This window comes from Neoarius graeffei, chromosome 15 (genome assembly GCF_027579695.1).
Source record: "Neoarius graeffei isolate fNeoGra1 chromosome 15, fNeoGra1.pri, whole genome shotgun sequence".
In the NCBI taxonomy this organism is placed as follows: Eukaryota; Metazoa; Chordata; class Actinopteri; order Siluriformes; family Ariidae; genus Neoarius; species Neoarius graeffei.
In genome coordinates this window covers 52,782,296-52,796,040 of record NC_083583.1, presented here as the reverse complement: position 1 = coordinate 52,796,040, position 13,745 = coordinate 52,782,296, and the positions used below count along the sequence as shown (strand labels likewise).

Sequence of the window (13,745 nt, the reverse complement as noted above, 5' to 3'; positions counted from 1 at the left end):
TGATCTCGAGTAAACAGCTGAGAAATGGTTCATTCAGGTGCGCCAAGAGACTTGTGATATGCTGACTTTGGGGCTATTTCTCATTCTGTATAGACGCAACTTTGGTCATTAGAATGTCTGGAATCAATCATCGATCACCTAATAAGGCAATATTTTGATCAGGGGTTGACGCAGGGATAGATTGCATTAAGTCTTTTAATAAGGGATAATTTCAAAATTAGTCCGCGGCACCTCCGCAGAAGACTGGCCCGGCTTCGTCTGTACCGACGGAGATACAGTGATCCAGCTGAGATCATGAAATAATTGTTTTGTTTTCTCGAGATCTCGAATTAGTTGTGTTGTTTTCTCGAGATCCTGAATTAATTATGTCATTATCTCAGGATAACAAGGTGAATAAAAAAAAAAAAAAAAAGATTATATGAAGGGTCTCTCTCGGCTTCCGTAGTAATGTAAGGAAATGCAAAACGTTTATTTTTAGGTAAGGAATATACAAAAAGGTGCATTTTTTTGTTGTTGTTGAATTCGTATTAGAACCTATTTAAGGTAAAAGATGTGTAAAATGTGTGACTGGATAAGAAACTAGTAAACTGAAACAGCTTTTGCAGAAAGCTTGTCCTGCAGTTTGTGTATATTTCCTGCTCTGCTACTTCCAAAAAAATGAAGATCAACTAGTACACTATACACACACACACACACACACACACACGATACTATGGTTAGGCAAAGTGAATAATGGGTGTACAAGACTTGCATTGTTTGCAGATAAAATCACAAAGACACACCCGTCTCTTGGCATTTTTATTTTACTTAATTTCCTCTTATCCAAAAAAAACTGTTATAAATAGATACAAAATATAATAAAGCACTTATTAACCAAACACATATCTGGAACACGCATAAAGACCATGTGAGATCCAGAGACACGATTTTATTTATAGAACCGTTTTTAGTCAATGCAGACGTACGGCAGAATATTAAGTTTACTTCCATCTCCATACGTGTCTAAAGATATGCATTCGGTCCAGCCGTACCAGTGGCCATTGCTATCGTAACAGCCGTTAACTCCGGGCCAGTGCTTATTGTTTATTTTGTGGACGTCCTCTGTCGTGACGTCTCGGTCTATCCCGGGCAAATTAGTCTCTGAAACATTTGGTACCTGTACATAGGTTTTGCTGGCCTCCCTCATGTTGTCTTCCTCACATTTCAAGTACTCGGTCATAAAAAAGTGCGCCCCTTGGACTTGACTTCCGGACGTTTTTAACAAATTGTTTTGGAAGTTCAGGTAATATTTGACAATTTCATTTTGCGACATATCTTTCCAGTTCATCTTGTGCAAAGCGCTGGGTGAAGATGCAGAAGGACTTTGCTTCAGGTTCACTGGCTCATTAACATCCGCCACTGGGTTGTTCTGCTCCTCACTCTGATTCCCTGCTGAAGGTCTAATTTGTTGCGTGATGGGGTCAAAAGTTAATTTGCGATTTTTTACTCGAGCAGGTTTACACGCGTCATCTGATGAACGTCCTTCCACGTTGATGGTGTAGTCTTTCAACTGAGGCTTCCTCCTCTTGCCGTCTGAGGGTTTGTGATCTTTCTCCGTTTCCGTATTGGTAACCTCACTGAGTAAACCTGGCTGAAGCCGTGCTAACCCTTTCGACTTTTGTAGGTTATTCGTTTGTTCAATCGCCCTCTCGCTGTTTAGGAGCGATTCGATCTCCAGGTGTGACGGGTCTTTTGACTGAGGACACTCCGTGTGCGTACCCTGGATGGTAGAATGTAACGGCAGTGCAGAAAGAGGCTCAGGATCAGTGGCAGAAAACGATGTTGGCTGCTTGCTCGGTACCAACTGTTTTACTGATCTAGGACTTGGGTTGACGTAGTGACTGTGGACTTTGTGCTTTACTTTCTCAACAGCAGTTATGTCCCTTTGTCCCTGCTGCTGCAATACTGATTTTCTGAGAACTGTAGACGCAGTGGGTTCTTTACTGAGTTCAGGAGAACTAAAGTGAGGTTTGATGGCACTGGTGTGTATCTGAAGATCTTCTGGACCACCACTGCTTGCACTGGCTGGTGGCAGTGCAGATCTTTTTGTCCCCTTTAATGTCGGAAAGTTCTTGTCCGCTTTATGCTTAGGGTAGAACGTTTCAGTGCTTGAAGAGTGAACGCTTTGTAAAACAGTCTTCTTGTCATTATCAGCTGCAGTTTGAGGAGCTCTCGAAACAGGCAATGACTGAGACCAGTTGGATCCCACGACACAGCTTAAAGTGCTTGAAAGTTCCTTTGGCAGTACTTCGGGTTGTTGCGGGTCAATCAGCTTCTGCCAGTTGCGCAGGAGTTTCTTTGCACGCTTTGCCAGATCCTCATCTCTGGTCTTCTTCCTCAAGTCATTGATCAACTTTCCAAGGCGGGTTTCCTGTAAAAACAAATCACAAACTCTGTTTCTCCAAAAACATTTTAGTAAGGCGTAAAACACAGCAGGGTATGCTGTTCTAGGAAAATAATCAAGGACACAGTAGTGCAATTGTTCGTGTGCACGTGACGTCGCACTTATTTTCCAAACCGGAAGTGCGCCATGTTGGATGATCACCACCACCAAGATAGCAGCGCTTCACATACGAGCTGCTACAACGCGTCGTGATGTTCTTTTGATTTCACTGCCTTTGAAGAAAGAATCCCTGTGTCCGAAATTACTCACTCATTCACTGCTCCCTATGGACCCTTTTCACGTGACGTCACGACAAACGCGGCCGCCATTTTGGACGTGTACTACCAGTAGTTTACCACAGCCAGCATTGAGGAACGGCAGCAAAGAAAGTGTTTATTTTCAGCAAGACTTCCATCATGCCACTATATTGTTGTGCACCTGGATGTAGTAACCATCAACAAACAAGGCAAGGGTTATCATTTTATCGGATCCCGGTAGATGCTGACCGACGGAGAAGATGGATAGCGGCATACCAACGCTTGTGTAGTGACCACTTTGTTGGAGGTAAGACGAATAAAATTAGTCAGAAAAGGCATTACATTGCTGTTAACATTCCATTCTAGTTTACTGTAATTATGATCTGGCAGCTATTTACACCGGATCCAGTGTAAATAGTTGCCGGAGCCAACGTCCGAGGTTCCGGAGCGCGCTCGCTCGCGGCTCCGGCCGGAGCGCTCTCTCGCGGCTCCAGCCTGAGCCAGTGCGCGCGCTCCGGAACCGGCCTGAGCCAGTGCGCGCGCTCCGGAACCTCGGACGTTGGCTCCGGCAACTATTTACACTGGATCCGGTGTAAATAGCTGCCAGATCATAATTACAGTAAACTAGTAAAGACAGTTTTCTGCATCTCGCTCCTTTTTCTTTTATGTTTGTCGCCTTCCTCGCATTCAAACCGATTTGAGCCGAAGTCCACTACATGTCCAAAATGGCGGTCGCGTTTACGAAGGTCACGTGACTGAAAAGGGTCCATACAGGGAATTACTATATAGAGGACTATATAGTGAGCGCATTGATAAAATGGAGAAAAAGAGAAAAAAAAAAAAAGCTTTGACACTACTCCGTCGCGCTGGTGTTTACGTCATTACTGTCGCACAATTAAAACGTGCCAGACAAGTCAGCTGGTGGGTTTTCAAAATAATAAATACATGCATGCATTTTTGTGATAAATATATATTATACTGAGCGCATTTCCCACATTAATCAAAAGTACCTGCATCTTTTTTTTTCTAAATCAAGGCTGAATCCTTTCTTCTTTGCCGCTACCTTTTATTGAATCAAATTTGAGACTTAATTTGATTTCTTTCAGCACGACCGTAATGCATGATGGGATGTATTGCTTTGGTTAGTTGACCATCGCTGTACACTCCTTTTCGTGATGTATTGTGGGATACTTTGAGTGCACTATCTAGGATGTAAATAATCCTCACTAAGGTTTCGGACAGCACTACAAAATGGCGTCTTCACTATATAATGCCCTATATAGTGAGTAGGGAGCGATTTCGGACACAGGGAATGCCTACTACGTGTGCAGTATGTAATTGCGGTAATAATTCGAGATGAAAGTGGAGCAAAGAAAAAAATCCTGAATTTTTGAAAGTCAAACTAAGATTGGGGGGCAACGTCCCCCGAAAAAATTAATAACACGCAAAACCCTGCATTCTAGTGCATTTTAGTACTTATTTTCACTAAAAAGTTATAACTTTTAAGCCTTTTTCTTTCATGTACATTAATGATTAACATGTCAAAAATATCTAATTTAATTCCCCTAGTTAATGAGTAATTTTCAGGAGTGCATTTAGAAAACGGGGTGATTTTCCTGCTACACAGTTCATTACTTTGAAAAAAAAATCAGACAGTTGAAGGTAAACTCAGCAAAATCCCAAAACAGTACTGTTAAAAAGTAAAGGTCTGTTAGAGTTTCTAAAGCTTTCAGGTTTCAATGTAGGGGATGTTGAGCCTCGTTTATCAATCTTTTAGTAGAGTTGTGCGTTTGCAGAAGCTAAAGTGAACTAAACATTTCCAATTCAGATTTATGCGAGTTGAAGCCAATTGTTTACATTAGCTCGTATTGTCTGTAAATTTAAACACGCCAATGAATACCACATTTCTCATAAATCAGGGGCGTGGCTAGGATTTTTCAGGGTGTGTGTCACACACTGACTGGCAGCCTAAGTGCATTATGTAACAAAAAATTAATTCCCATTGCTAGTTTTAGGCAGCTTAGAAACCGGCTCTTCCATTATTACTGTTTCTTCCACGGTTTCTTGATGATGTGTTCTAGAAACAGCAATAAAACTTAGCTTCAAAACCACAAAATGCAACTTTGATGGAAAAAAATATATAATAAATTGCTGACCTCTCTTCACGTCGAAAGAAGGAGGAAAGTTTTGCTTGTTTTGACATGGCGAATTATTAACACAAGAGGAAATACTTGTAATTCGCAACTAAAAAGACTGCAGCTACACTGGCAGCTTGAACACACTTTCTAGTGCGATTGTGTTGCGCTTGCGCAGAACGGTGTCAGTCCTGCGCGCCTTAGCTCGTGCACCTGAAGGCGCGCCTTGGGCACGCGCCTAACTAGCAAAGAACACCTGTCTTTAATCAATGAACTATGTTTGGGCTATTTAAGGACTGCGCCCATGCAAGGACGATGCGAAGTATTACGCCGCGTCGAGGAACGCGAAAAATCTGAAAAATACATTTCTCCATTCGGAAAACCGGAGGTTTAAGGGTTTTGTCAAATATCCGGATTTCCGGGTAAATCCGGAAGACTTATCTATAAATAATGCTACTCATGACAAAGAGAAACGGTTCTTCAGAATTCCCAAAATAATTAAAAACAGCGACAAAACAGATGAAGAACTGTCCAGAGAACATAGTGGGTATGGTGTGGTTCAAAAACATACATCATAAGGGCTTAACTGAGGAAAAAGCTAAATCACACACACACACGTGGGTGTATGGTGACCGCTTTACAGTGGGTACGGAAAGTATTCAGACCCCTTTAAATTTTTCACTCTTTGTTTCATTGCAGCCATTTGCTAAAATCAAAAAAGTTCATTTTATTTCTCATTAATGTACACTCGGCACCCCAGCTTGACAGAAAAAAACAGAAATGTAGAAATTTTTGCAAATTTATTAAAAAAAAAAACCTGAAATATCAGGTGGCACGGTGGTGTAGTGGTTAGCGCTGTCGCCTCACAGCAAGAAGGTCCGGGTTCGAGCCCCGTGGCCGGCGAGGGCCTTTCTGTGTGGAGTTTGCATGTTCTCCCCGTGTCCGCGTGGGTTTCCTCCGGGTGCTCCGGTTTCCCCCACAGTCCAAAGACATGCAGGTTAGGTTAACTGGTGACTCTAAATTGACCGTAGGTGTGAATGTGAGTGTGAATGGTTGTCTGTGTCTATGTGTCAGCCCTGTGATGACCTGGCAACTTGTCCAGGGTGTACCCCGCCTTTCGCCCGTAGTCAGCTGGGATAGGCTCCAGCTTGCCTGCGACCCTGTAGAACAGGATAAAGCGGCTAGAGATAATGAGATGAGAACTGAAATATCACATGGTCATAAGTATTCAGACCCTTTGCTCAGTATTGAGTAGAAGCACCCTTTTGAGCTAGTACAGCCATGAGTCTTCTTGGGAATGATGCAACAAGTTTTTCACACCTGGATTTGGGGATCCTCTGCCATTCTTCGTTGCAGATCCTCTCCAGTTCCGTCAGGTTGGATGGTGAACATTGGTGGACAGCCATTTTCAGGTCTCTCCAGAGATGCTCAATTGGGTTTAGGTCAGGGCTCTGGCTGGGCCAGTCAAGAATGGTCACAGTTGTTCCGAAGCCACTCCTTTGTTATTTTAGCTGTGTGCTTAGGGTCATTGTCTTGTTGGAAGGTGAACCTTCGGCCCAGTCTGAGGTCCTGAGCACTCTGGAAGAGGTTTTCTTCCAGGATATCTCTGTACTTGTCCGCATTCATCTTTCCTTCAATTGCAACCAGTCGTCCTGTCCCTGCAGCTGAAAAACACCCCCATAGCATGATGCTGCCACCACCATGTTTCACTGTTGGGATTCTATTGGGCAGGTGATGAGCAGTGCCTGGTTTTCTCCACACATACCGCTTAGAATTAACGCCAAAAAGTTCAACCTTCGTCTCATCAGACCAGAGAATCTTATTTCTCATAGTCTGGGAGTCCCTCATATGTTTTTTGGCAAACTCTATGTGGGCTTTCATATGTCTTGCACTGAGGAGAGGCTTCCGTCGGGCCACTCTGCCATAAAGCCCCGACTGGTGGAGGGCTGCAGTGATAGTTGACTTTGTGGAACTTTCTCCCATCTCCCTACTGCACTGGTGCCATGGTGCCGGCCCGAATAAACATCTAATCCGGCCCCCTTGCTGATGGCCCTCTAATCGTTCGGCCGGCAGAGAGCCATCAATGTCTGCCGCACCCCATCGAACAATTACAGAACAATTACCTGTCTTTCACTGCCGATCGCATTGACATCAGAGGCGGAGATTTGCCTGATGGCCCTGCCATTTGCATCGGTCCAATTCGCGCCACAGACTGTTTAAATTTTAAATTATATTGCCACTGTCAATTTTATCAGAGCGAGAGGGCTCAACCACCGGCAATTCGATGCATTTTTATCTGAAAATGACATCCACCAGGGCCTTCCCCATCACACCGATGTGCGTTGGTTGAGCCGAGGCGCAGTGCTCAAACGGTTCTACAAATTGCGCAAAGAGATAGCCGAGTTCATGCAGGCGAAAGGGAAGCCTGTGGAGGAATTGGACGACACCGAATGGACCAGGGACCTTGCCTTTTTAGTGGACATTACCGAACACCTGAACTTATTGAATGTTAATATGCAAGGTCGCAACAAACTCGTTACCGAGTATTACGACGGTGTCCGTGCGTTTCAACGTAAACTTGCGTTATGGAAGGCACAGCTCTGTCAGCGCAATGCAGCCCACTTCCCCTGTTTGAAATCTCTGTCTGTCAGTCATCAGAGCATGGACAAGTATGCAAACTTGCTTTCCGGTCTCATGCACGAGTTTGCCAATCGATTCACGGTTTTCACTGAACTGGAAAAGGACTTTGCGTTTTTTGGCTCTCCATTCACCACGGATGCTTCCGAGGTCCCCGAGGCAATGCAAATGGAACTGATAGACTTGCAATGCTGCACGCGGTTGAAGGACATGTACAAATCTGTTGGTATTGAATCATTCTACCAATCGTTGCCACCTGAGTACCCGACTATCACTGCATTTGCAGGTAAAATACTCTGTATGTTTGGGACAACATATTTATGTGAGCAGGCATTTTCAGTTATGAATATTAATAAATCGAAAATGCGCAATCGTATGACACATGGACATCTCAATGATGTCATGAAAATAGCCACGGCCCAGAGCCTGTCCCCCAATGTGGACAAGCTGGTGAAAAATAAAAGGCTTCTGGCTTCGACATGTAAAATGTAGCTGGCTTGTCTGCCCATGTAACATAGTGCTGTGAAGTAATGATTGGGAGGGTACGTTTGTGGGAGTGGGAGTTGTTTAAGTTAATGTACCATCTGTTATTTATGTCTTTTTATTATTAAGTTCTAGTGAATATTTAGTCACTTGGCCTGTTGGTGGAGTACTTAACCTTGGCACATCTTTTGACTTCTTTAGGGCTACTTAGGGCCATCTTTTTTAATTGGCCTAATTAGGCCTGTGTATTGACATGGTTTTATGTGCAAGTTGTCAATAAATCTGATCAAAGTAATTTACAGTTTAGTTGTGTTTTTATGTGTCCTTGTCCATTTTGTTGTTTTTTTATTATTTAAAAAAAACATTTATAAATAATATTTATATTCATAAATGATATCAAATAGTATGTCTATTTGTTTAGTGTTTGGTCTTGTCACGTCGGTAATGCGGCCCCCTGAGGTCCCACTTGAAAACAATCTGGCCCCCTGACCAATTTCACCCTGGCACCCCTGCCCTACTGCATCTCTGGAGCTCAGCCACAGTGATCTTTGGGTTCTTCTTTACCTCTCTCACCAAGGCTCTTCTCCCACGATTGCTCAGTTTGGCTGGACGGCCAGGTCTAGGAAGAGTTCTGGTCGTCCCAAACTTCTTCCATTTAAGAATTATGGAGGCCACTGTGCTCTTAGGAACCTTGAGTGCTGCAGAAATTCTTTTGTAACCTTGGCCAGATCTGTGCCTTGCCACAATTCTGTCTCTGAGCTCCTTGGGCAGTTCCTTCGACCTCATGATTCTCATTTGCTCTGACATGCACCGTGAGCTGTAAGGTCTTATATAGACAGGTGTGTGCCTTTCCTAATCAAGTCCAATCAGTTTAATTAAACACAGCTGGACTCCAATGAAGGAGTAGAACCATCTCAAGGAGGATCAGAAGAAATGGACAGCATGTGAGTTAAATACGAGTGTCACAGCAAAGGGTCTGAATACTTATGAGCATGCGATATTTCAGTTTTTCTTTTTTAATAAATTTGCAAAAATTTCTACATTTCTGGGTTTTTTCTGTCAAGCTGGGGTGCCGAGTGTACATTAATGAGGAATAAAATGAACTTTTTTGATTTTAGCAAATGGCTGCAATGAAACAAAGAGTGAAAAATTTAAAGGGGTCTGAATACTTTCCGTACCCACTGTATATCCGGTAAGAGTTCATTGCTAATTAAAGCTGTGTTTTCTGCTGATTAAACAGCTTTTTTAAAGCAAACACACTGCTTCTCACCTTACAGGAGTATGGAATCAATTTTGTGCCAAAATGTTCATACAATACTTTTGAAATATCAAACAAAAATGACAAATCAAAATACAAAAAAAAAAAGTCAATTTTTTTAGACTGGCAAACAAATTATTCGTGTAATCGTGCAAAATATCAGTCTATTACTCTTCAGAAACCTTTTATTTTTGTTCCGTGTCCTTCTCAGTTTTGTTTGACGTAATTTATTTTGGTTGCGATTCCAGCTTTCTCGTTTGCGCTCCCTGACTTTTTGCTTGCAATTTTGGCGCAAACTTCACGTGTGGGCGGGCTGTCCAGGAACGCATTCCCATTGGCTAACTTGTGTTTGACTGACAGCTACACTCAGCCATTCCCTACTCGGATTCTGGCGGACTGTTTGACGAGTGACCGATCCATTGACGGTAAACAAGGATCGAGTGGACTTCAGTGGCGACTATGATATTGAATTAATTCAACAAAGTGTAAATTCAATTCAGTGGTTAGTCGCCACTGAAGTCCACTCCATCCTTGTTTACCGTCAATGGATCGGTCACTCGTCAAACAGTCCGCCAGAATCCGAGTAGGAAATGGCTGAGCGTAGTTGTCAGTCAAACACAAGTTACCCAATGGGAATGCATTCCTGGACAGCCCACCCACACGTCAAGTTTGTGCCAAAACTGCAAGCAAAAAGTCAGGGAGCGCAAACGAGAAAGCTGGAATCGCAACCAAAATACATTACGTCAAACAAAACTGAGAAAGACGCGGAACAAAAATAAAAGGTTTCTGAAGAGTAACAGACTGATATTTTGCACGATTACATGAATTGTTTGCCAGTCTAAAAAAATTGACTTTTTTTTTATTTATTTTGATTTATCGTTTTTGTTTGATATTTCAAAAGTATTGTATGAACATTTTGGCACAAAATTGATTCCATACAGGAGCACCAGCAAACCTACACAATAAAACAAATCCAGAATGGGCACCAACACTCATTAGGACACGATAAGATCAAGACGAAAACTCATCTCGCAGGATCAAGACGCAACAGGATAAATGAAAGATCTGCCAAGAAAAGCCGGATTAGAAGCAGCGCAAACCTTAGCGAGTTTGGATACACAAGGAGAACAGCGTGGGTCGACTTTGCCGGGTGAGATATTAGCGATGCCGTTCCAGTAACTTCATTTTACTTATGCACTTTTTTGTGTGTGTAGAATGAGAGAGCTCACAATATCACGGTATTCAATCGCTGGTAACGAGGTAGCCTGGGAAATCCCATGCTGCTTTGCACAATCGTTCCGATCTGAAAAGACAGCATGGAAACTATGGTCTAAAGGCTCGCCTGAGTTAGGGAGCCAATCAGAGAGTGGGGAGGGGTGGAAAGACGGTGACGCGTACTACTCGACAAACGGAAGCTTGTAGTTTATTTGGGACTGTTTACGGATCACATTTAACATGGCGGCGAGCGATACGAACCAAACTTTCGATCAAGCTTTAGACACTGTTCTGAATGGTTTAGAGCAGTAATCGTTCGGTGCCATTGTTTTCCTATTTTTGTTTTGCCTTCTCTTTCTTTCTCTTCTTCGCCGCTCTAACTACGTCACCGGGTACAACTGCCATGATTGGCCATGGGCTACGTATACGCCAAATGATAGACATTCGCAACGTCCAATAAACGGCTGTTGACAATCGTAAACCACACCTCCCCTACGAGAAATTCAATAGGCGGATTCCAGACCATATTTCACTTGTGATATGGTCTGGTGTTAACCAGACTAGTAACGAGGCTAAATCCTCTGTATAATCGGACGGCTTTAACATATACGGGTCAAAGCCATAAATTTCAACTTTTTCTCTGAATCTTGGCTTGGCAGACAGCGGACTCCAGAGAATCATGATATTTCGAGAAAGTCAGAGATGCATCACAGTTATTGTTCGCACAAGACAGCATTTTGGATTTGTAGATCATCCAACATGGCGGCGGATGCATACGTCACACTATTTTGTCACGTGGTTGCACACGAAGAATAAGGCCAGTTACCACCTCACAGTATTTTCCTATAACAGACAGAACAAACTGTTACTCCTCCTGCACCACAGCACAGTAATTTGTTTAAACTTTTTTTTTTAAACTGTGTATAGTTGTGAAATGTCAGACAGGTTAGTTCATATTAAAAGCTATAAACCTAAAAGAAAGAGGCTCTCTTTTCTTTCTTTACAAAGTGCAAACACCTGAGACATCACAAATATTAAATAAATATGACAACGTATAATAACGAGTGCATTAATAGAAACCTGTGATTTAAAGTACAACCAGAACTACACAAATCCTTCAGACTTGAAAAGCCAACAGCACGGTGATATAAATCACTACATTCATAACCAATACTGACTTTTAGTAACCGATAAATGGCAGTAAAAGGAAAGGAAATTAAATGAAACCTGCCGTGTCGATAAAACAATTTTTGAACATCTCATTCTGGATTACTTCGCCCCTTTGCCGTTATAATAACCTCCGCTCTTCTCAGAAGACTTTCCAGTCGATTCTGGAGCACGGCTGTGGGGATTTGTGAGATCAGGCACTGATGTAATGCGAAGACGCCTGGCGCGCCGAGACCTAAAGAGACTCACCTCAAGTGCTTCCTTTGTGATGGGGTACTTCTCCAGGATGGAGATCACATCCAATACAGCCACCATATTGCTGATCTGTTAAAAGATACCTTTGGATTAATATTAAAACAACATTCATTTTTAGCATGCACACTTATTACACAAAGCTACACAGGCGACTTTGATATTTAGATGCACAGTAAACATTACATTTTTTTATATATGAGTGATTCCACGCTTATGGGTACTGAAATGGGGACATGAACTTATTTTTAAAAATTCACCTAAAACCATTTCTTTTTTTACCATCAGGTCACAAAACGTGTAATCTTTAATGAATGATATGTTAAAAGATAACTTTAATTTTCTGAGATGTAATAAAAACATATTTATATGCCAAAGTCAAGCCTATGAGTTCCAAAATGATGTCTGTTCCATTACTTCTGTTACGATTGTCCATCTCGCGTCTGTTACAAATTAATTACAATCTAGCTCTATACCATGTTAATCTTATTGAAAGAATGTGTATGTTTATTCTACTACACATGTTTATTAATTATATTTGCTAAAACATCACCTTCCTATGTTTCAAAAAGTAATTCTACATTGTTAAAATTGAGAATCTATATGTCCACAACACTTCTGTTACGTTCTGACTTTGGCATATAAATATGTTTTTATTACATCTCAGAAAATTAAAGTTATCTTTTAACATATCATTCATTAAAGATTACATGTTTTGTGACCTGATGGTAAAAAAAGAAATGGTTTTAGGTGAATAAGTTCATGTCCCCATTTCTGTACCCATAAGCGTGGAATCACTCACACACACACACACACACACATATACATATATACATATACACACACACATACATATATATACATACATACATATATATATATATATAAAACCCCAACAACCTTGGATGTAACTGTCCTAATAGCAAAACTGAAACCTCCAGAATTTTATTTTGAGCCAAGTTATGAGAATCTACACAAAGCTGACCTTCCACGTATAATAGGTGTGGTTACAGTAAATAATGATCACACCTACAGCTTACTGTAACTATTTAAACAAGCCATCTGCAACTCTGCTAGAGTTAAAACCACACACGCTAAAAAAAAGAAGCTTCTAGTTCAGCCTTTTTATTTCCACAGAGTGAATCTACATGTTCAGTAAATCATTAACTGAAAGGACTCGAACACGGTTCTCAATCGGTTTGGAGCCGAGGACTCCTTTAAATGCAAAGTAAGTTTCACAAAACCCCAAGAAACACAAGCCAACAATTTACAAAACGGACTCACGATTTCAGTGTACAATATTATTTTGACGACTGTATTTATTGCAGCCGTACAACTTTTTAATCCCTGAAATTTCCACTGATAATGAACACATTAAAATTATTTAGACAGGACCAGTCAAACATTTGGACACACCTATTTTATTCATTAATAAGAGACACTTCATGTCTTACAGTAATGATGGAGGTCATTTCTCTTTACTGAGTTGAGCAGTTCTTGACATAACATGGATTACTACAGCTGTAGAATAGATCTATTTGAGTTATTTATCATATATATATATATATATATATATATATATATATATATATATATATATATATATATATATTCTTTTTTTGTTTAGGTATGTTCTCCAACACACTGGTAATAATAATAATAATAATAATAATAATAAAGTTCAATTTATATAAGGTCTTTCTCAAAAGGCAAGGTCGCTTTACAATTATAGGGAATAATAAATTAATTAAAAAAAAAACGTCCACCAAATAGAGGCCAGGATGTCATTCCAATGGTGTAGCAGCCACAGTCCCACCAAAAGGCACATGAAAAAAAGTCCCACACCGCCAGCACAGCCACCGCGACACCGCCGGGCAACATCACTCGGAACACTACGCCATGGATCCACAAAGCGAGCA

At 41.4% G+C, this 13,745-nt stretch overlaps 1 protein-coding gene across 1 annotated transcript in view; it reads right to left on the bottom strand.

Annotated features, from left to right (window-relative positions):
* Nucleotides 1-792: 792 nt before the first annotated feature.
* Nucleotides 793-13,745, bottom strand: part of LOC132899581 (mediator of RNA polymerase II transcription subunit 26-like) — a 20,309-nt gene continuing 7,356 nt past the window's right edge. Inside the window, exons 2-3 of the mRNA XM_060941600.1 lie at nt 11,824-11,898; nt 793-2,410 (exon numbers count right to left, since the gene is read on the bottom strand). Coding sequence (XP_060797583.1) covers nt 947-2,410; nt 11,824-11,898 — 1,539 coding nt within the window. The 3' untranslated portion in view covers nt 793-946. The remainder of the gene's footprint in view (nt 2,411-11,823; nt 11,899-13,745) is intronic.